This window comes from Carcharhinus amblyrhynchos, chromosome 12, assembly GCF_965287045.1.
Source record: "Carcharhinus amblyrhynchos chromosome 12, sCarAmb.v2.hapA, whole genome shotgun sequence".
NCBI lineage: Eukaryota > Metazoa > Chordata > Chondrichthyes > Carcharhiniformes > Carcharhinidae > Carcharhinus > Carcharhinus amblyrhynchos.
Genome location: NC_137335.1, coordinates 52,456,687 through 52,480,724, shown reverse-complemented (window position 1 = coordinate 52,480,724; position 24,038 = coordinate 52,456,687). Strand labels below are relative to the sequence as shown.

General features: G+C 41.6%; 1 protein-coding gene across 3 annotated transcripts in view; it reads left to right on the top strand.

Moving 5' to 3' along the window:
• The window catches only part of ush2a (Usher syndrome 2A (autosomal recessive, mild)), an 815,153-nt gene that overhangs the window by 412,846 nt on the left and 378,269 nt on the right, over positions 1 to 24,038 (top strand). For all 3 annotated transcript variants that reach the window (XM_080200528.1, XM_080200527.1, XM_080200526.1), the window contains 2 exons: positions 2,087 to 2,238; positions 8,266 to 8,428. In XM_080200528.1, the coding sequence (XP_080056654.1) occupies positions 2,087 to 2,238; positions 8,266 to 8,428 (315 nt within the window). The remainder of the gene's footprint in view (positions 1 to 2,086; positions 2,239 to 8,265; positions 8,429 to 24,038) is intronic.

Sequence of the window (24,038 nt, the reverse complement as noted above, 5' to 3'; positions counted from 1 at the left end):
AGCTAGCTCCCATTGGCAAATAGTGTGAAAGTCACATGATGCCTATTTCCATGGCAACAGGTGCAAGTAGATCACAATTCTTGCCCAAACCACAGAGAGGGCTGATTCTTAGTCCTTTGTGCACACAGTACACATTGAGACAAATGCACAACTGAGGAATAGGCATCATGAATGTCTGTCTGATAACTGATCAGAATTTCCAATTATCATGGAATCATAGAATCTACAGTGCAGAAGAAGGCCACTTGGCCCATTGAGCCTGCTCTGACAACAATCCCACCCAGGTCCCATCCCATAACCCCACATATTTACCCTGCCAATCCCCCTGACACTAAGGAGCAATTTAGTATGGCCAATCAACCTAGTCTGCACACCTTTGGACTGTGGGAGAAAACTGGTGCTCCCAGAGGAAACCCACGCAGACACAGGAAGAATGTGCAAACTCCACATAGACGGTGACCCAACTGAACCTGGGTCCCTGGCGCTGTGAGGCAACAGTGCTAACCACTGTGCCATCCTTAGGCTAACAATGTTTCTTTACCTGCGATTCAAATGGAGCATGTGAAAGAAATTCTGGGTGCATGGCAAAAATAAGTTGTCAACATGCTTGGCAAATACTGAAATTAGAACCTACAGCAGGATTATATGTGAACTTTGCAAGAATTGCATGCAGCACATTTTTATCAGCTGTAAAGCTGCAGATTGTTAACTTCAACTGCAGTAAAAAGTACTTTAACATTTGTGCCACACCAGTTTCCCAGAATGGTCAATTATCTGGATGCAAACAAATAACATTTGAATGTGAGCATGTATTTATGGTTTATTGATGCATAGCTTTTTATTTAGATGTTTTATTTATTGTTGTAAAAGATTCATGGTTTATCATTGTACAAAATGCATCTAAACATAAGATCTCACATTTCTAAAAAGATAGCCACTTCTGTTCTCTCTCACAGGTCAGAATTGACCTATAATTTTCTAAGCATTTGACTTTAAATACTCAATATGAGATTCATATTTTCATATCCTCTCATTGTATTTATATTGTCAAAGGAAACAAATGGATAATCCCATAAATATAATTAGAAAATATAACCATTTAATGTATTAACTGTTAATTAGACAACATTGGATACTCCACAATACAATCATTTCATTTTGGTCAGATGAAATTTTTATTAAGCCCAATTTCAAATCTTGGAAAGTTTCTCTCATTTGACTCTGAGATGAACTTGATTTTCATTGTAGTATCTGACTATATACGATGCAGTTGGTAGGAGTGCCATATTTATCTCATTTTGTTCTTTATTTTGTTCGCAATAAGAGTCGTTATAGGCATCAAGATGCTTTGGTTAGTTGAAGTGTGATGCCTTTCTCACTTGTTGACTTCCAGAAGATACGTCCACCACATGCACTCATGAACATATGTATGGGGAGAAGGCAGGATCAGGGTATTGAATTTGATTATCCAAATGAGTGGTGGAGCAGGCTCAAAAGGTCTACTCCTGCTTCTATCCAAAGATGTGTAGCTTAAGTGGGTTGGCCATGCTAAATTGCCTCTTGGTGTCAGGGGGACTAGCTAGGGTAAATGCATGCGGTTATGGCCTGGGTGGGATTGTGGTTAGTGCAGACTCAATGGGCTGAATGGCCAACTTCTTTCTGCACTGTATGATTCTAGGATTTTCTGGCCTACTCATAAATCATAAAATCCTTACAGTGTAGATAGAGGCCATTTGGCCCATCAAGTCTGCACTGACCATAATCCCACCCGGGTCCTATCCCCCATAATCCTACTTATTTACCTTATTAATCTCTTGAAACTAAGGGACAATTTTGCATGGCCAATCAACTCAACTTTGGAGTGTGGGAGAAACGGAGCACCTGAAGAAAACCTATACAGACACTGGGAGAATGTGTAAACTTCACGCAGACAGTGACCCAAGCAGGGAATTGAACCCAGGTATCTAGTGCTGTGAGACGGCACTGCTAGACAGTGTGCCACAGTGCCGCCCCTACTTCCCAGTTTCTATGTTTCTCTTGTATGTATTTTAAATGGCTAACCTTTTCACTTTTTTCTTGACCAAAGGTATTGTCATAAATTATGGGCTATTCATGAATGGAGTGTTAGTGGAAAACACTTCTTCACTTGGCTGTCATGTTGATGATCTAACACCGTGGAGTCTCCATAACTTTAGAGTTCAAGCTTGTACGGCTGAAGGCTGCGCACTAAGTCCCCTGGTGAGTACCTCGATTTAAATTCGCCCAGCATAAGGAATGTCAGATGGCAGTGGATATCTGAAATATAATGATTCATATTGGTCAATACAAACCATCTGGCAGTGCGTGACATTTTATCAAATGCCATTCACTGCTCATTAAAGAGTTGTTAGATTGTACTTAGTACCTGGTCACTGTTCCAAAAGCACTTTATCAGTAATTTCCACAGAAACCCACAATCTTTTATGAATACAATTGGCTGGAAAAAAAAATTTAATTCCTAATTGCTCTTGCTAGTTTTACATCTCTTTATTTCTCTGTATATATGATTTTAAATATAAATATATCACCTTGTAATATCTATAAAGCTAATCTAATATAAAAAAAAGTTCCTTTTCTCCTCCCATGTCTTCTTCTGCCATGCGTTTTCTCAGCCAAGTGGGGAGGTTTGGTGACACCAGCTTCTTTTTACCACCATGATAGGTAGCATGGAAGCAGTTTCAAGGGCAGGATTTTTCGGATGATGGATTTTCCCACCCTGTCAGCTGAAGATTCTGCTGGAATGCACCCCTGCCATTCACAGCAGCTCTCAGGAGCATAATTGGCTGGAAACATGGGGGTGCGATTCTCCCATTCTGCCACGCTAAAATATTAGCACAGCAGGCTGGGAGAATCACCTGTCGGTCAATTTGTGAGATTCACACATGTGTTCCTGACACCTGTGCATCTTCCAGCGACGAGATATCCGGCATAGTCAGGACCACGCTGGAAACCAGCGGTAACAGCCGATAATCTATTTTTAATTGTGTTTGAAGGTGATTATCGGCCCTGGGACTGAAGTCTCTGGGCCCTGCCAGTATCTCCCACTCTGTCAGCACAATTTCACCCTGGTGGGGTTCAGATTAGGCCCTCACTTTCGGAAACTAGCTCGAGGATCCCGCTGGAGTGAAAGGGGGGGGGTGGTATTGGGGCCCCCCAGGGGATCGGGTGATCCCCTCCTGGGCATACGTCCCCTGTTAGTGCCAGCCTGTGCCCATGGCACTGCTCAAAAGGCAAAGAACCCATACCCAGGGGTCATCTTGGCACTGCCCATTGGGCATGGAGCAGGTCCAAGGGGGCAGGGCCTCAGGTGCAGTGCCAAAGGGGTGGAGCCGAGGAGGCTAGGGGGCAGGGCCTAGGGGGCAATCAGTGGGAGTGGGGGTCCCACTGCCATTCTGCATGGGGAGCAGTTGGGGCTGGAGGGAGATCAGCAATCAGGGCAGCCTGGTGGGGGGGTGGTGGTCTGCTGGGGGTCTCCTTCCTGTGGGGGGAAGGAGCTCCCTGGGGGAGGGGCAGGCATTGAAATGGGGGACACTTAGGGTGGAAAGACCTCAGTGTGGAAAGGGAGGCACCTTTCCTTCCCGTCTGAGGCCTAAGCAGCACTCTTGCATTCCTCCCACCAGCCTCAAACAAGGGCAAATGGGCTAGGCCTTGTCCCTCCAATGTAAAATAGTGAACAGGTCTGTGGCATTTGGGAGGGTGGCAGGGAGGTTACCTAGAGAATTTTAATGGGCACATCTACTTGCAAACCCATCAGCAGGGGCCTGCAAAACTCTACCTGGCTGTTTATGTCATCTGATTTTCTATTTGTTGTAAACAAGTAACTTCATTTTATGTTGATAAAACACATTGATAGTAAAAGCAAAAACAGTAGTAAATGTGGAGATTCTAGACAGTTAGCTAGCTTACACATGCTCAATGAAATAAAGCCAAATTGGAAATATGCAGAGCAATGCAAAATGGTATTCGTGATTAGCTGTTTTTTGCAGTAATTAATTCAGTTTGAGAAGAGGCAAAGTAGATTAAAGAAGATGAGAAAACAACTGGGAAGATGCAAAGAAGCAAGGAAAGAAAGAGTTGCTTCTTTCAAAATTGCGCACAGCAAGATCCCACTAATAGCAATGTAACAATAACCAGAGAGTTTGTTTTACTGATGATTTAGCAATAAATATTGGGGTGAAGAGAACGCTCCTATTTTTAAAATAGTAACAAAACCTTTTCTGTGCTCCTGAGAGGGCAGATGAGGCCTCAGCTCAGTTGTACATCAGTGCAACTGATGTTGGTGGCTGCAGTTGGGGTCATTTTAAATCCAGCATTTTGTACACTCTGCAGATGATCCTGCCGCATTTAAATCTAGCAGTCTGTATGTGGTGGCATGGCCCCTTTAAGGGGGTGATCCATGAGGGCCAAGTGATTGGGCAGGATCCAATGGAGAGGCAGAGAGGAAAGTCAAGCGAATCGGGTGCAAGGGCGTGCGTCCTGGGTCAGGGAGGAGCCTCAGATGGAGCCATGGAGGACGAGAGAGTAGACAAGTATTGCAGTTCTGTAGACCATCATTTGTACATATATAAATAGTGTTGATAATAAACCCATCATAACTTAAAATTACAATGTGTCACTTTCAAAGTTTCTAAACTGGAGACAAAAAATTTTTGTTAGTCACTGGGAGAAGACTAGTGTGCAACTAGAGGGGTGGAGAATGAGCGTTGGAATTATGAAGAAGCAAAGTCCATATGCCACATAAAAATGTCTTTAATTGAAAAGATTAAGCAACTGGACCCAGAAGTGGAAAACTGGGGGCAATATATTGAAAGGCTGGATTATTTCTTTGCAAGTAATGATATCAGACCAGAGGAAAAACAAAAGGTGATATTACTCACAGTCAATGGCCCACAAACTTACAGTCTAATGAGAAATTTCACATTGCCTGATAGTCCAGATAGATGGGCCAGAATTCTCTGGCTGTTTACGCCTCACTGAGAGGATGGAAAATTTGGTACTCAGTCAAATCTCAATTCATTGCAATGGGACAGGAAAATCCTGCTGGCACGAATGGCCAGAGAATCCCCCCCCAAAGTATTTTGGCCAGATGGTCAGATTGGTCAAAAATCATTTTAACCCTGAATTGTCATGTTGAGATATAAATTTCATTCCACAATCTGGGAGCCAGGAGACAACCTGTCTCAGGTTGTGTGGCCAGATTGAAAGGGTTAGCAGAGTACTGCAAATTTGGCCCAGCTTTAGCAGAGATATTAAGAGATCATTTGGTCTGTGGATTAAGCATCCTTATAATAGAGAAAAAGTTACTGGCTGAGACCAAAATCTCTTGAGAGAAAGCTATGGAGTTGGCCCAGGTGACTGAGTGTGCTGAGCAGGGTGTAAGTGAATTGCAAATTGTGCCCAATGAGGTGAACTGTTGGTGGTGGGAAGCGGCTGCTGCTAGGAACAGTCCGAGTGTGGACGCAAGAGATATCAAGAAGGAAAATATAGTACTGAGGGTGGAAGCTTGTTTGTGATGTGGGGGATCCCAAGAAACTTGCCAATGCATGTATGTTACCAATGTAAAAGGAAGGGTAATTTGCAAAGCATGGTGCAAAGTGAAGCTGCCAAGACAGAACAAATGGTTAGTTGAACTCGATTAAAGAAACTGGTTGAGGAGCTCAACAAGGACCTGAGTCATTTACCCTAAAGTAGGCCCAACTCAATAATGTACCTCCTATAGAGATAGCCATGAAGGTAAGCAGCAGATCTCTTAAAATGGAAGTCGACATAGGATCCCCGAACAATCATAGGGGAGCAGGTATCCTGTTATCTTTGAAAAGGTCTTCAACCATTGAGAACGATTGAGCCAGGAGCCATATTGAGAGTCATTCAAAACAGTAGGGTGAGCAATAGTTACAGTACCGTATAGAGACAAAACAGCTCGGCTACCTACTCTAGTAGTTGAGGACCTTGTCTAATGGGCCAGGATTGGCTGAAGAAGGTAAAACTAGGTTGGATGAAGTATTAAACCTAGGTGATGGATGTTTTCATGAGTTACGGTGCAAATAGCCTGAAGGTTTTCAAACGGGAATGGTGTGAATTAAAGGGGCTAAAGCCAAAATCTATTTGAATCCCAAGGCAATGCCAAAATTCTTCTGGGCCCACCCAGTGCCTTGTGCATTGCATCATAAGGTTGAAGTAGAGCATGGGAGACTGGAAGCTTTAGGTGTCATAAAACTTGTACAGTTCTCTGAATGAGATCAATAGTGGTGAAGGTGTGAGTGGAGACTGAAAGAGTTGGAAGTCTTATCTTAACAAACTAAGGTTATTTTCTCAGCTGCGAGGGAAGCTTCTAGCATCAACTCCCAACCTTTTTTGACTGGCGACGGAAGTATTGCTTGGAGGACTTGCTCCACTGCCACCTACATGCCACCTGCTAACCCTTGGGAGAAAACAAAATCTCATTTTTGCTGTCCATCCAGGGCTTCTGATGTGACATCAGAGGCAAGTCTGAAGGACCTTCAGTTATTTCGCTTCTGACATGTTGTGAATGGAGGTGGACAATTGAACAACCAACCAAAGAAGACATTTTCGAAAGATTCTCATTCTCAGTGATGGAGAACACAGTATATTAGCGCAAAACACAAGACTGGAACATTTGCAACCAACTTCAGCCAGAAAGGCTAAGTGGACAATCCATCTTGGCCTACTCCTGAGGTCCCCATCATAATAGAAGCCAGTCTTCAGAAAATTTGATTCATCCTATGTGATATCAAGTGATAACTGAAGACACTGGATAAGCAAAGGTTAAGGGTCCCAAAGACATCTTGGATGTAGTATTCAAGACTTGTACTCCAGAACCTGACATACCCCTAGCTAACCTGTTCCAGTACAGCTGCAGTACTGGCATTTATCCAATATTGTAGAAAATTGAAATAAAAAGAGTTCTGGAAAAACTCAACAGGCCTGGCAGCAGCTGCAGAAACAGAAAAACGGTGTTAACATTTTGAGTCCGTATGACTCTTCTTTGGAAGAAGCCACTAGACTTGAAACGTTGGACGGAATTTGACCGGCACATCAGCCCGATTTTCCTACCATCTGGCCCAAGGCCAATGGAGAATGCCCTGGAATTGGGACAGGCATGCCGGTAAAATTCTGGCCATTAATTCTGCTTTTTTCTCCACAGATGCTGCCAAACCTGCTGAGTTCTTCAAGCATTTTCTGTTTTTGTCAGCGATTGCTGTTTTAGAGTCTTTACTGTGTGTAAATTTGCTGCTGCGTTTCCTACATTTCAACTGTGACTACACTTTAAAAAATTTAATTGAAACATGCGTTATGATGTCCTGAAGTTGCGAAAGCTGCTGCATAAATGTAAGCTCTTTCTTTACCTCATTATAGTTAAACTTAAATAAACTAACCTAAACCTCTCTAAAATATTGGAATGTTAAAAACAAAGCAAACCATTTAAGCAGCATAAATACAGCATTTATGATAGAAATGTACTTTTTCTCTTGAGATATTTCTGAAATATGAATGTGACCAATCATCATTTGTTTGTAACTCTGTTGCACTTGCCACATTCAAGGCCCATAACTTCCGTGTTCTCCAGTGTCACATTTGGGGGGGATCCCCAATGATGCACTGGAGAATTCCTTTAGGAAGTTCCCAAGTAAGGGTTTACCTGACAATTGCCCATAAATTCTAACTTATCTGGACAATTTCACTGGGCTGGGGACCATCCTACAGAAGCGATGTAAATCAATAACTTCGGATGGATCTGCCAATTTTAACCTGATAATTAGTCTGCAAGAGTTAGAAGGAAAAGAAATCCCTTCCAACAAGAGTAACTATTTAAGCACCCAGACACAATCTCACATGGAACCCAACATATCACTTTCCCCCCCTCCTGCAACTCAGACCCCTCTCCCTGTCTGAACCCCTCCCCTTCCAGCTTCAACCCCACCCTTCCTGGCCCAACCCCCCTAATGATCCAACCCCATGCCCCCTCCTCTCTGGCTTTGGACCGGACCCCCATCCCCCCTACCACTCGAGACTCCTCTGCTGCCAAGCCACCTCCCCAATAGCTCTGCACTGATGCTGCCTGGGCATGCTGCACAACTCACGTCTCACCCAGCCGAAGTGTGGAAGGTTGGGTGAGACAGGAATTGTGCAACTACAACAAGAAGAAGTTTGTCGAGAGTGGCAATGTTTTGGAATATTTTGTATGAATTCAAGTTTTTCTTTTAGGTAAAAGCTCGAACACTGGAATCTACACCAATGGGAAATGTTTCACTTGCTGTGATTGTTGAAGACCCCAGGACAGTCCAAGTGAAATGGACAGCTCCAAATGCACCAAATGGACTTTTGACATATTCAGTTATTTTCACCGGGCTATTTTATACAAAGCAAGGTAAGGTCAACAAACTGGACAAAATATATCTCCTTGTGAGTTTGTTACACAAATTGGGCAACAAACAGCTCATCACTAATAACTAAGTGTAAATTTTAAAAGCACCAGTTTGCCTTTCTTCTGTAGTGTATATAATTCTATAGATCTGATAAATGGGGAGCCAGGGAGGAAGACAGGAGCCTGCCATTGAAATACTTGGCAAGGCCTGTAACATAGAGATCTTGCCGATCTTAATTTCTGGGCCTCATTACATTATTGTTGGGTGACCTTCCTTCCAGCAGCTAATCAAATAGTTAGTTTAACTGGCGAGCCAGTGGTAATATTAATGACAGAAATCAGCCAGCTAGGTTCCAATGAGGACAGTCCCTGACAGTCAGAACCAGGAGGGATTGAGACCTTGAGGAACCAGGAAATTGGAGTCAGAGCAGATAGTGAGATGTGGGATGTGTATGGGAACAGCTGTCTGGATTGGAGGACGGTTTTGTCCATGGTTGAAGAGTAGCTTGATTCAAGTGAGGCTCAAGGTTTTCTTGTGAAGTCTAAATGAGCAATTCTTCCCCTCCTGGGCCAAAGAAAACCTAAACCATAATCTTTGAGCTTACCATCTGGATCTCTTCTGGCCTAAGATCTAGCATCCGGTAATTAAGTTTTACCAGGAGGAGTGTCAATATTGCTCAGCTCTCTGCAATTCTCTCCACCATTACCTGTCTCTGGTGAATACTGCAATTAGGCCCATGAAGACATCAGCATCTGCATATTTAAAGCAGGACTTCTTCATTCTTATAGGTGTTGTTGTATAAGGTAAGCTTGTTGACCCTGGAGAAAACATTCTTACTCTTAGCTAACATATCATGCAATTAATGAACTTATTGTCTTATTGTCTAGCAGCTTCTGGAGAGAGAAACAGAGTTAATGTATCAAATCTTCAGGTCCCTGAATCTCCTTTCACTTGGTCCGATTTCTCAGCCCTAGGGAACCCGAGATCTATGTGTTCAAAATAAAACTTCTGTCAAAATGGAGTGATCTAACCACCTCCTGAGACTGGAATGGATGCCCACACCCCCACTATCTGCCTTCAATTAAAAAAAACTGGGGCCAGATTTCAGACTAAAAACATTTTTACTTCCCGCTCAACCCTTGTTCCCCATAATGGCTTGTGTATTGTTTGTGTTAAGAAACTGCAACTGTGAAGAGCAACAGACCATGTTGAATAGGAAAGACAAGAGGATAGGTGAATATTTTTCAGATTGATAACCATGAAAATTCAATTGTTATTTGTGCTACAATTTCCCTCAGGTTGAATGGATGGCTAGAAGCATGACAGAATATTCATGGGTGCTTGGAAGAAACAGGCAAAAAATTCTGAATTTGGCCATGAGCTGGGAGTACGTTGATATCATTTAGAGTCAGCATAAAATAAAATGTCTCATGTGTTCTGCAGACTCCTCTACAGACCTCAGTCACTGCCTGCCCAATTTACCCTTCACACAAAAAACCTTTTCATTGTCTTGGTGCTTCTCTCGGAATATGATTTTTGTGACTTTCTTTTAGATATGGAATGATTAGAAGTGGTTAACTGTGGGTACACCCGCACAATATTTAAGATGGTGGCTGATCATCATCTTCTCAAGGGCAATTAGCGATGGGCAGTAAGTGCTGGTCTAGCTAACGACACCCGCACACCATAAGATATATATATTTTTAAATGTATTTGAACTTTGCATTCAAGAAATCAATTGCAAGCATTGCTGCTGGTGTGCATGCAAATTCCAGAACCAGGAGAAATTGTTTCTGTAGTTTCTTCACTTGTGTTAAATATAAGAAATTTTAGATTGATGTACCAAGTTGATGTAAATTTGTTGGATCTTTTCCATCTTTGGCATGAAGATGAAGAACAGAGCCAAGAACTAACAACTTTTGTAGTACTTTTTTTGTCATACTCTGGACTGACAATTCAACTACATCTCTATTTTTTTCATGATTACACTCTAGAAGTTGTTAAGTTGTCCTTGCACAAATTTATTATCAACACATCTTTGAATTCTTGGAATGTAGAGGTAAGATGTAACTTTTCATCCTTACTTACCAATCCTGGACAGATGTAGGCTTTGCAGGACATTAAAATTGCCTTTGGTAACAATTGTGGCTAGGTTTTCCTAAGAGTGTTTAATCTTAAACCAGATAACACTTGCTTTTGACATGTGTTTGTCCAAGCTTAGATCAGATGTAGATACTAAATCGAACAGCTGAAGACAACAGAGCTTGCTAGAGCCATAAAAATGAATGGACAACACCATCGTTGACCTTTCTCAATTATGTTTGATATTTGTACCATTGAAACCCATGTAACATTCATGCGATTACTGTTGAACTCTGCTTGCACTTGGCTGGAATGACTCCAGTTCCCCATAATCACACACAGCACGGAAGATAGAGCACCGTTGTTTCTGTGCTGCTGGGATTGAGGGAATTTTGTTCACGGAAATCAATCAGCTGAGGTTGGTTAGAGGAAATCCAGGGATGATTAGATATTCAGGATCCTCACTTGATTGCCTTTAGGTGTTAGGGCGAAATTTTGCAGAACACTGTCTGGAGAAACTAAATAGAATGATTATAGTCTGTCACAGGGTGGACTGTGTAAGACTGTGGAAGGAGCACTCTTAAATAGTTTTTGTTTTGCCCCATATTTGCTTAAACTCCCATGGTAGTTGGTGGCCAGTTCAATAGGATGGATTAAAAATGAAATAAGGTCTGAAAACGAGCAGAGGGATTGTGATGCATGATTAAGCTGTGGCCATTCCTTTTGATATAAGCAGGACACGAACTGTATGCTGGCTGCTAATTTCAATAACAGTCATATGCAAGCCAACACTAAATGTAGTAAAAGTATCTGCATGCCCCAGTGGGGAGTCTTAAGTTCATGCGAGGACACCAAAACTTATAGACAAAGGGCATTTCTGCTGCTAGAGGTATTGGAACTGGAGACAGAAGTCTCTGAGCAAGAATCACAGGAAAGTTACAGCACAGAAGGAGGTCATTAAACTTACCATATCTATGCTGGCTCTCTGCCAGAGTAACTTATCTCATACACCGCTGCCTTCTCATAGTCCAGCATGTTCTTCCATTACAGATAGCAATCCAATTTCTATTGAATTTGCCTCTATCACACTCTCAGGCAGTGCACTCCAGATCCACTCGCTGCATGAAAAGGTTTTTCTTCATGTTACCTTTGCTTCTTTTGCCAATCTTCGCCCTCTTGTTCTCGATCCTTTCACCAATGGGAACTTTTTTCCCCTATCCACTCGGTCCTCATGATTTTGAATACCTCAATCAAATCTCTCAACCTCTCTTCCAAGGAAACCAGTCCCAACTTTTCCAATCTGGAAGAAATGTAGAAATGCTATGGCAGATTAGAGAGCAAGATTCTCAGATAATGCAGATGAAGGCCTTGGTGCAGTGGATAGTCAGGAGGAGGTATCCACAGAGCATGTGAAAGACCCCCAGACAAATTCAAAAGACTAAATAGTCATTGTGACCAGGGAACTCCCACAGTCAATGTCAGGAATGCATTCCTGGAGACTTGGCTACTCTGTTAAAAGAAGCACAATGACCTCACATGAGTGGTTATGATCAGTGAATGCATTTTCAAATACTTTGTGCAGCAAAATCTGATCTGGCATGCTCAGGAAATGGGTGATGAAGGTTCATCAAACATACTGGTTAACAGTGAGCTACATTACTATGGACACAAGACAAGGTTCTGCTCTCTCCTTGAGGGGTTGAGGAGAGAGGAGATGCAACTGGGCAGTAAAGGGCCCCAGCACAGAAGGACAGCACAATAAAAATACCACAACTTAAAACCAAACAGGCACCACAGCTTTCAGACTGCTAAAAAGTACTTGAACTGCCAATTTTGCTGACCATTGCTTCAAGTTATATATCTTTGCTCAGACACAATAGCTAAAATTGACCCAACGATTTAATAGTCTCAATGTAGAGCCTAAGAACAACTTCTGCAGATTTACGATCAACTGTTTCTTTTAAAGAATACGTTACCTCAACACTGAAAATGACTGGCTTAAAAAAAAACCATGCTGGCAGAAATTCAGGTTACTAGAGAGCTTTGGTTGGTAGAGTGCTTGATAATACCAAGGGCACAAGTCGGCCATTGCCCGCAGCAGAGGGTTAGTGGTGAGCAGGAGGCCCAGAAATTAGCATTCATTTTCTCTGGTGTCTTCTGCTGATGGATCGGATGATCTGCTAGAGGCTGGCATGAAACTGATTTGCATCCTGATAGTGGGATGCAGATGGAGGCCTGGCTAGAATTTCCCTCCATGCTTGATTCTCCTTGATACTAGCAGGAGAATACACTGGTCCAGAACATGGCGTGCAAAAGTCGGGACTCACCTGAAAAATGCGTGGGGTTGCTCCTGGTGGAGGCCTCCAGCTATCCTGGACACTGGAACACCACAGCAGTGAATGGGGAGTGCTGGTATCAGGTGGATCATCCCGCTTCAGTGTCTTCAAGAAGATCCATATTCCAGGCTTCATGTGGTCCTGGACATCCATCTTCTTTAGGAGATCCATTTCTTTCTTCAATAGTGGGGCAGTGATGTCATGAGCCTTTTAAATATGGCATCCAGATATGATGGCGGGACACCCGCTATGCCACGGAATGTTGCACTAAATCCTTGGACTCATAATTAATGATGTCAAGGCCAGAAGATATGGTGTGGTTTGCTGCAACAGGAAATACCCAGCATCTTCACCATGGCACTTAGTCCCAGATGGGAGAATTCTACCCAATGTTTACAATGGATCACTAGCCTCACACATGGCACGATTCAACACATCCTTTTCACTCACCTATCAACATTCTCTATTTCACATTCATATTCATCCTCAGTGAAGTACCTTTGAAGTGTAGTCAATGCTGTGTGTACCTATGGTGAATGCCCCACTGGTAATGTTAAAATGGCGGCGCGGGCTCGTTGGGCCGAAGGGCCTGTTTCCCAGGTTTTTGTTCTTTGTATATTCTCAGCCAGCAGACACTGCCAGCTATTCAGTTATAATGGGCACAGTCTCCAAAAAGAACGTACCATATTCACTGATATACTTCCCTCTCATTTGCAGGGCATGGTGGATATAATAACTTCAGGAGTCGGCTAGAAAGGAACAGTACTTTATTGTACAAAATAAAATTTAAACACAAGCCTGTGGCGAACACAACAGGTTTCAACCAGGATAATGGAATAATGGACCCTCTCAGGGGTTTGTTTTATACAGGGCTCGGTATGCTTCATCTGGTTAATTAATTACCAATCCCAAAGGAGCTCATATTCAACAAGCCCTTTCGGGAGGTCAATCAGTGACTCTCCATGCAAGTCCTGGGGTTGTCATAGTGATCCAAAACCGGAGGCAGCAAAACTGAATAGATGGGGAACAGGGAGGATTGCAACCTGTGGAAGAGATGGCCATCATTGAAGCAATCATGACTGAGGCAACACTTTGGCAAAAACAAAAGGCCTCAGTAGCACTCTAATAATGGGCACTACAAAGCCAAATTTCTTAGCCAATAACTTCTCAATTCTTTTCTGCCAGATGCTTGATTATCATGCGGCAATGAATGTGATACAGACAGCACACATACTACTGCTGACCTTCATGATTGTGGAGTGCAACCCAGTACTAAAGGGGCTGAGTGGCTGTGCACTCAACAAGGAGCTCTTTGTGCAGCTAGCGCCAACTAAAGTCAGCCTACACTTCTTAAAGGGGGAATGCACTCTGGATGTAGTAGGTGCTGGAAATGAATGAGAGAACTTTCTCAGCAGAGAGACGAGAACAACAGAGCAGCAGACCAGAGAGAGAGAGGAAGAAAATGAAAGGCTTGCATTTACAAACATACCTTTCATAACTACAGGAAACCCCAATGGTCTTTCTAGTCTGTGAAATACCTTTGAAGTGTAGTCAATGCTGTGTGTAGGAACACGGCAGCCAATTTGCACACAGCATGCTTTTACAAACAGCAATGTGATAATGACCAGATAATCTGTTTTTGTGATGTTGATTGAGCGATAAATGTTGCTGCCAAGGCAGCAAGAATTTACCAACACGATGATCTCTGCATGGTGACACTGCGACTGCACTCTTAGAGAACAGTGCCCTTTGTAATCCTGGTGCAATTCGCCCATGGAGCTGCAAAGTTACCTGCACGCAACCAGCAGCTCCGTGCACCACAGAAAACTCATTATCCTGGCAAAGTCATGTGCCCATGTCTCCTGCACACAGAGAAGACAATGAAGTCTCCTCTCCTTGTGTGTGGGGCCTTGGTGCCCTCCCGCATGCAGCAATGCATGACCAACTGAGAAATGTTGGTGATGCCACCCAGCTTCAGGCTGGAAGGATTTGCTGGTGTGGAAATTGAGGAGCACAACGCTTCCATGTAGCAGTCATTATCCTGCTTCAAAGCTGCAGGCTCAATTTGAGGGTGGCATAGTTCTGGGATCATTTCCTTGCTGAAGCGTATCTGCCTCAGACACTGTTAAAGTGAAGGTAGGAGAAGGACTGAATCTGACCTTGTGTTGCAAGCCCTCCTCCCCTTCACTTTGCTGTCTCTGGCCCAAGTGCATGTCATGCTGCAGCCCAAGAGGAACTGCAACTATAGCCCCTATGCCTGAGAGTGGGTTTCTGCTTGGAGGTCTTTAACATCCATTCCACTCATTCCAAAGATCTGTCAGCATTCCCTTCAGCCTGAAAGAATTTGCTCCAATTACATGGTACACAGTTCTCCCCTTTATAACAAAAGCAAATCAAAGTATCTCACTGAAAAGTTACATGGTGATATATTTAAATAGTCCTATAAATGAGAGGGTGGGGTCTCTTGTGCAGCTGAACACATGTTCCTCTGTGTGTGCTTAAGAGGCTTAAATCTGTGCATTAGCAGGATCTATCTAGAGCAAAATGGCAAGCTGTGTGCCAAATTGGCAGTTGGTGCAAACTGATGTCATCATCCACCCATGTTGTAAGTTTCCATTGTACTCATGTGCTATAACCCTTCTCCACATAATGATCTGCACAATGCAATGGAGGCTGTTGGGAGCAAACTGCCAGCCATATTTTCCTCTCCAAGTTCCCATTGCATTGGGAATATAAATTTTGTGGCTAAAGAGTTTTCTTTGAAAGTTGATATGCCTTGTTCAGAAATAAACATAGAATCTCTACAGTGCAGAAGGAGGCCATTTGGCCCATTGAGCCTGTACCGACAACAATCCCACCCATCCCCTTAACCCTACATATTTACTCTGTTAATCCCTCTGACACTGAGGGGCAATTTAACATGCCCAGATCACTTAACCTGCACATCTTTGGACTGTGGGAGAAAACCAGAGCACCCAGAGGAAACACAGGGGGGTAAAACAGACAAACTCCACGCAGATTGTCACCTGAGGCCTGAATTGAGCCTGGGTCCTTGGCGCTGTGAAGCAGCAGTGCTAACCACTGTGCTACCATATTTAAAATCTAGGTTAAATATTAAATGGCTGTTCTTCTGCTCTGTTCTGTCAGTTCTCTTTTCCCTTTCTTCCTGCTCTTCTGAGGGAATTGAATGTTTTCTGAGCATGTTTCTCTGGGCATTAGGTGCCCTCTGATGCATCTCCTAGCTGATTATTCTTTATGTGAATGCTTTGATGTGGTGTGTTGCTTACTTAACTGCCCAAAGTTGCCATTAGAATTGGGCCAATCCTGTATCCACTTTGGTAGTAAAAATAGGAAGGCAGATTATTATTTGAATGGGGGTAAATTGAGAGATGTTGATACTCAGCAAAACCTTGGTGTCCTTGTGAATCAGCCACTGAAAGTAAGTATGCAATACAGCAGGCAGGAAAGATGGCAACTAGTATGTTGACCTTTATAGTGAGAGGATTTGAATATAGGAATTGGGAGGTTTCAGTTCAATTGTATAGGGCATTGGTGAGACCATACCCTCTGTATTATGTACAGTTTTGGTGTCCTTATCTAAAGAAGGATGCTCTTGCTATAGAGGGAGTGCAACGAAGGTTTACCAGTCTCATTCTTGGGATGACATGACTGCCATAAAAGGAGAGGCTAAGTTGGTTAGAATTGTATTAATTGGAGTTTAGAAGAATGATAGGGGATCACTTAGAAACTTATAAAATTCTGACAGGATTAGACAGGGCAGATTCAAGTAGAACGTTCCCAACGGTGGGTGAGTTCAGAACTAGGGGTCATAGTTTGAGGATAAGGGGTAAATCTTTTAGAACTCGGGTGAGGAGAAATTTCTTTATCCAGAGGGTGGTGAATGTGTGGAACTCACTACCACAAGAAGTAGTTGATGCCAAAACTTTGCGTGATTTCCAGAATAAGTTTGATATAGCTTTTGGGGTTAAAGGGATCAAGGGAAATGGTGGGGGGGGAATCAGGATATTGAATTCGATGAAGAGTCATGATCTTAATGAATGGAGCATACCATAAGGGCCAAATGGCCTACTCCTGCTTTTATTTTCTATGTTTCTATGTTTTCTCACTCATTAATATATATGTGTATTATTCTGTCAAGGAAGGTGGAGTACTTCAGTTTCATCTAGGTTTGGGTTATGAGCCTTGGTGCCTCAAAGTCTGGATGGACCTGTGGCTGGAAGGTCAGTCCTTTGGGCTTGTTTATATATGTACATTTTTAATGAGATTTTGAACCCTGAGGTTGAAGAGGTAGGTTGAGGCAGTTGAGAGTTCAGGGACTCAAAAGCAAAGTAGAAAAGTCTTACTGTTGCCTAGCAACAGTGGTCAAGAGACACAGAGGAAGACATGAGCTGTGAGGATATTCAGTCAGTGTGAGGGAAAAACAGGGTTTCTCAGCTCTTTAAAATAAATGTTAAAGTTTATTTATTAGTCACAAGTAAGACTTACATTAACACTGCAATGAAGTTATTGTGAAATTCCCCTAGTCATCACACTCCAGTGCCTGTTCAGGTCAATGTACCTAATTAGCATGCCTTTCAGACTGTGGGAGGAAACCAGAGCACCCAGAGGAAACCCATGCAGACATGGGGACAACATGCAGACTTCACACAGACAGTGACCCAAATTGGGAATCAAACCCAGGTCATTGGCACTGTGAGGCAGCAGTGCTAACCATTGTGTCACCGTGCCGCCCATAGAAAAATGATCAGTTTAGCAGTGTTGCTACTCAAACAGTGATTTTAAAGTGCAGTTAATTTGGGTATCAAGTGAAGAGACATGAGTTGGGTGAGAAGCATCAAGTGAATGCTCAAAAATACACCAGTCGTAAACCATTTTACATGTGCCAGTCCCAAACAGGAAGCCTTTGTACCAAGCTCATAGTAACTCTTCACTAGTTTAGGTGTCTGCAAAGATTATTTGTTGATTAAAGGAATATTGGAAAATTGAAATCTCCTCTTCTGTTTGTGTTGAGATTTTTCCAATCTTCTTGTCTGGTATAATATAGTTCATTTTTTTCTTGGTATCATAAATATTTTATTCTTTGCGTTAAAAGTTCATTAACAGACCGCTATGAATTTGTTCAATAAATATCCTCTGTGGTTTCTAAAAATAGATTAGGATCTATCAAATCAGTTTCACTCTGGAATCTGACTTGTCTACGATTAACAACAAGTGGTGTTCTAACAATACTACAACAGAAACCATTTCTAATTGCTGATTGGTTGGCAAGTCAATCCCAATCAACTGAGACATTGCAATGGAGAAAGCAACAGGGAAATAAAGGGTCCCAATGCTCCTGCATAATCCAAAAAAAATTGATTTGATTTGGTTTATTACTGTCACATGTATTAGTATACAGTGAAAAGTCATGTTTCTTGCATGCTACACTAACGAAGCATACCGTTCATAAGGAAGGAAACGAGAATGTAGTGCTTCAGTCATAATTAGGGTGTAGAGAAAGATCGACTTAATGCAAGGTAAGTCCATTCAAAAGTCTGATGGCAGCAGAGAAGAAACTGTTCTTGAGTCAGTTGGTACATGACCTCAGACTTTTGTATCTTTTTTCTGATGGAAGAAGGTGGAGGAGAGAATGTTTAGGGCGCATGGGGCCCTTGATTATGCTGGCTGTTTAGCAGAAGGAAGTGTAGACAGAGTCAATGAGCGGAAGGCTGGTTTGATGGATTGCAGTCTTGGGCAGAGCAGGAGCCATACCAAGCTCTGATACAACTAGAAAGAATGCGTTCTATGGTGCATTTGTAAAAATTGGTGAGTCGTACCTGACATGCCAACTTTTCTGAGAAAGTGGAGGCCATGGACCATAGAATCCTATTGTGCAGAAGGAGGCCATTTGGCCAATCGAGTCTACACTGAACACAATCCCACCCAGGCCCTATTCCTGCAACTCCACGCATTTACCCCACCAATCCCCTGACACTGGGGTCAATTTAGCATGGCCAATTCATCTAACCTGCACATCTTTGGACTTGCAAGGAAACTGAAGCACCTGGAGGAAAACCATGCAGACATGGGGAGAAAGTGCAGATTCCACACAGACAGTGACCAAGGCTGGAATCAAACCCAGATCTCTGGTGCTGTAAGACAGCAATACTAACCACTGCTCCACCATGCCACCCCCATTATCAATTGCCGTTAAAATTGGCATGCAAAGAAGGTGCAAGGTGCAAACATGTTCCTATTATTTGAAAGAATGGGTCTCCGTATCTAAATGTATGTTGCTTATGTCATGTTTTCATAATGATATAAGCATCATCACTCATAAATGATAAGGTGAAAATATTGTGGGTTCATTAGTTTAGAAGGGACAGATTAGAAGATTTTAGACAGAGGTTGAAAACTTGGAGAGATCAACAGCAGACTTGAATGTTTGTGCACAAATGCAGAAATGGGGAGGCAACGGTGTAATGTGGTGAGGCAGTAGGATAATGTGAGGAAGCGATGGTGCAATGTGGGAAGACGGTGGCATCGTGGTATTGTCACTGGACTAGTAATGCTCTGGAGACCTCGATTCGAATCCTGCCATAGCAGACGGAGAAAATTGAATTTGTTTAAAAAATCTGGAATTAAAAGTGTATTAATCACCACAAAACCATTATCAATTGCTGTTAAAATAAAACCCATTGGGTTCACGATTGTCTTTTAGGGAAGGAATTCTGCCATCCTTACCAGGTCTTGGCCTACACGTGACATCAGATCCATGGCAACATGCTTGAATCTTAAATGCTCTCTGAAATGACCTAGTAGGCTCCTTCGTTCAAGGGCAATGAAGGATAGGCAATAAATGCTGGCACACCAAAACATCCATATCCCATGAATGAATAAAATACTGGAACACGTAACGTATTTCCCTTCTAGTGATGTCATTCTACTTTCCCTTAAAAACATATTACAACAGCTTTGAGCAAGAGTAAATGAGCCACATCAGCCTAAAATGATCAACTGAATGAACATGCTATTTGATTTGATCAGCCAGTCACTGAGATATGCAACTTATGTACCTGGCATTATATTGAAACTCTCACATGATGTTAATCCAAAAAGTTGTTCCAACCACCATACATTTGAACAATGACATGTATGTATTTTAATGGTCGTGTAGAGCTGGGTTTAATAGGCTATACATCCCAGTGATTAGCTGATCAAATCAAACAGCATGCTCCTTCAGTCAAAAGGCAGAGTACAGACCATACTGAAACAAACTGCTCTTGTAAAACCCAAAACAAAATGTCTGTTGTTCGATGTGTTGCTGTGATTGGGTAACAACTAGTGAACAATCCTAAGTGCCCTAATAGCTCCCCTAGCAACCAATTTAAGATGACCATTCAAATTCGTAACATGGCTCATTAACGCTTGCTAGAAATATCATATGCTCATACGTACTCTGCAAACAAAAAGAATCCACTCAAGCTTTGGGTCTTTTTTGAATTACCTGGGGATTTATATAGCTGAAAATTTCCTGTTATTTTCTGCCTGGCAATGCCTCAGCCAATCAGAGTCAACTTTCCAATTAATCAGCATCCTTTTCTCCTGTAGGATGAATTGTTGTGATTGTTTGAAAGTTGGCATTCTTGGATTTGTTTGGACGAGTGCAAGGAGTAAAACCTTAGCATCATATTTCTTTTTGCCAATGTTCAAGTTAAAATATGAATAAATAATATGCACATAACTGAGGTGTTGCATTTACAGGTGTCTTTATCTCTGTATTAAATATTAGATTTTTAATTTTCTCTTCCTCTTAATCTGAAAGCATTGAATCTTAGTTGCATGTATGGTTCAAACGATGCTGCTTACCTTTCTGTCAGCACTACATATACTAAAATTGGAACCGTTCTGTACCTCAGCCAAGTTGCAATTCTTAACACTGCTCTTACTGAATAAGTGTCAAAAGGCTACTCAACTTTGGGGGAACTTTGGAAACAAATTAATCAAAACTCATTTGACATGCACACATGTGCCTTTTCAATTAGGGTTGATGCATAAAAAGGATGAGCAGGAGCCCATACTGAATTTTCCCTTTTTAATCCCAGGGTGCGTAGCTAATTAATGGCTTCAAATGTTGCCCTGGATGAGATAAATTAAAATGGATTGGCAATTAAACCTTGAATTTTCCAGGCCTGTAAGATGAGCCTCATGCCAACTTAACCAACAGAGCCATGAGAAAAGTCCAATTTTCAAATTTAAATGTATCACCCAGGAGAAGTGATTTTTCAATATGCAACACAAATAATTGAACAATTTAATCTATAAATTATGAAAAGCTAAAGAATGTTTCATAATCAGCCAATTTTCAGATTGCACACTGCCAACCCAACGTTTCCCATTCATTATGAATCATGAATGGATTCAGTAGAGGGAATGCAGTTACATCTGAGGAGGATACTTGCTGGACTAAACAACCGAAACAAATTAAGAGTGCACAGAGTAGTTTAATTTCACAATGTTGGTTCACAGTACAATTTTACTTCACTCTCATCTTACTGTGCCATCATAAAGGATAAATGCGCAGCACTTTGCTGTTCATCTATCTCAATACATAAACGATGGCTGGTTTTTTTGGGCACAGTCTAATGTTTCTTTATCAACATTTTGACTAATAATTAGTATGGCAAGCAGCTAGCATTGCAAAGAAGTATATAGAAATTACAACCCTGAGGCGGGTCTTTCAGCATCACCAAGTATTGATACATCTCTGACCGTTTTTGGATAGGAGTCCTTAAACAAGCGTTGGACCCCTCATTGGCACACATAACGTTCTTATGGATGTTTAAGATGGCCACCAAGAATGTCTGAGCTAATATTGTCTATGGGCCAAATCCTGAAAAGTGGGATTAGGCTGGGTGACTCATTGTTGGCTGGTACAAATACAATGGGCCAAGTGCTGTAAACCTTTTATGATTCTGTGATATTATATTGCACGTGATTCAGACATATTTAAGGTTTGGAACATAGCTCAGTGCAGTTGGACATTTTGTTCCTATTTCATACCCAAGAAACAGGTGAGAAGAGGCCCAATTTGATCCTCTCCATTCTGAGATATTGTCAGATGGTTTAAATGACCATGTCAACTTCTAAATAAATAGTTTACAAAAAAACTGGCTTAGAATGTTTCTGAAAGCTGCATATAACTACTGAATGTGTTTAGAACTCAGACAAATTTCTTCAAGTGAGCAAGTGCAGAGTAATGAAAGGATTTGAAATTTTGAATTCTGTGACTCAGGTCATCCACTTAATTAGTTGTCAAGGAAAAGCCTTTGACTGCATCACCTTGGAGACCTATGATTCATCATTATGCTCACTGTGGTATATTCAAATTATCTATCCAGGCAATTTTGGGTAAGTTTGTAAAGGTTAGATTGGATCAAGAAACGGCATAATCTATTGTGTAAGTCACAGATTGTATCACATCAGAAGATTCTGGGCCAACTTGTGAGATGGATTTTATATGATAAAAATAAGGCTGATAGTATCATCTTGGATGAAACAAAGCAGAAGCGTAAACATTTCCCGAATGCCTACAATGACCTTTGCCAAGTTTTATGGACAAGTTCTCAAGATGAGACGCTCCTTTCCCTTTGAAGTTGAGTATATAATCTGATAAAGATCAAAATGACTACAGTATCATCTTCAATTGCAGCACACAGAAAAAGTAATGGTTATAAAGTAACTTAAAATTGCTTTACGGAATTTTATAGGTTAGCTTGTGCGATGATAACCTTTATTTTTGAAGTTACGCTTGGTTGAATAAAACAATCAATACAACATTTAAAGTATCAACACATCCATTGGTGATTTGACTGGAAAACATGGATTTGACAATAATGTTGGTATTTCGCTGTTGCTGTGCATTCTGTCAATGAGAGTGGTCAAGGATTCTGTGGCATACAAAGGCTATGGGAAGGGCCAAGGGATTTAGGAACTTTATTGCTTTTATTTTGCCTTCAATCATGGTGAAATGAAAATGATGCATTATGCGCTGAAAACCTGCTGGGAACGATCCCAGGAATTACAATCGGGATGATGCCTTCCAATGCTAAACCCACTGGAGGCACTTAATCTGCATGTAACTAGTACTGTGATAGATGCAACATCTGCACTCGTGTAGCACTTCCCAAGCTCCTTGGGTAAAAAGATAATTTCAATACTATTTTCCATTTGTACCTGATCTTCAGGAATAAAAGCTGCTTCCCTGAGCAGCCACACTGCACCCTGGTTTTGTCAACCTACAGGAACCAGCATGTATGTTAAGTCACTATTTTCAATCCTCAAAAAAATCCAAGAATATTGTTTAGGAACCCCTAATTAGTGAATCAATAGCTATTTCTAAATTTATATTGTTTCATTCTGTAATAGATTGTATAAGAAACCCAGCCTGGAATTTATTTTGTGATATTCCAACAATAATGGAATCCACGAGAGTGACTCTACAAATTTGCAATATTTAACCATACCATGAAAAAGTCAAAGACAAGTAGAAGCCTTTCCTTCGTTGTGCTAACTTTCCTTTTATGTCATGCAGCCTTTATTTCAATCTCTCTATTTTATCTCCATCATGCCATTTCAGTTTGCTCCTAACATATCTTATCCCTATGAGTTAAGGCCTTCCTTATATCTATTTTAGCAATTCTCCATTAATTCTCTATATGTCCTCCAGTTACACAAGATGATAACATCAGTGAGGAAGGGAAGCAAAAGGAGCTAGTCCATATCTAGAATATCCATCCAAAGTGGCTGTGAAGGCTCCCCAGTGCAATATCTAATTGCATCTTTAATTATTCCAGGGTTTCTGCCTCCGGTACTCTATCTGGTAATCCATCCACATGTTGATCACTGTTTATGTGCAGAACACTCTGATATCAAATAAAATTTAGATCTGTTTTTATGAGTTTTGAACCATGACCCCTCATCTTAATTACATAATTTAAGTTAATTTTATGCATGAACTTTTTCCACACTATTTACTATTTTATCACCTCTCACGTATCTCCATGAAAGCCTGAAATGCCCAATAACTCAGAAGTTCTAACATTAAAGCTCAGGTGCGTGGCTCTTTCTGCACTGTTCTCAACGTTAAAATATCTTTCCTTATTCTTCTGTGATGTATTATTCCCTCCAAAAT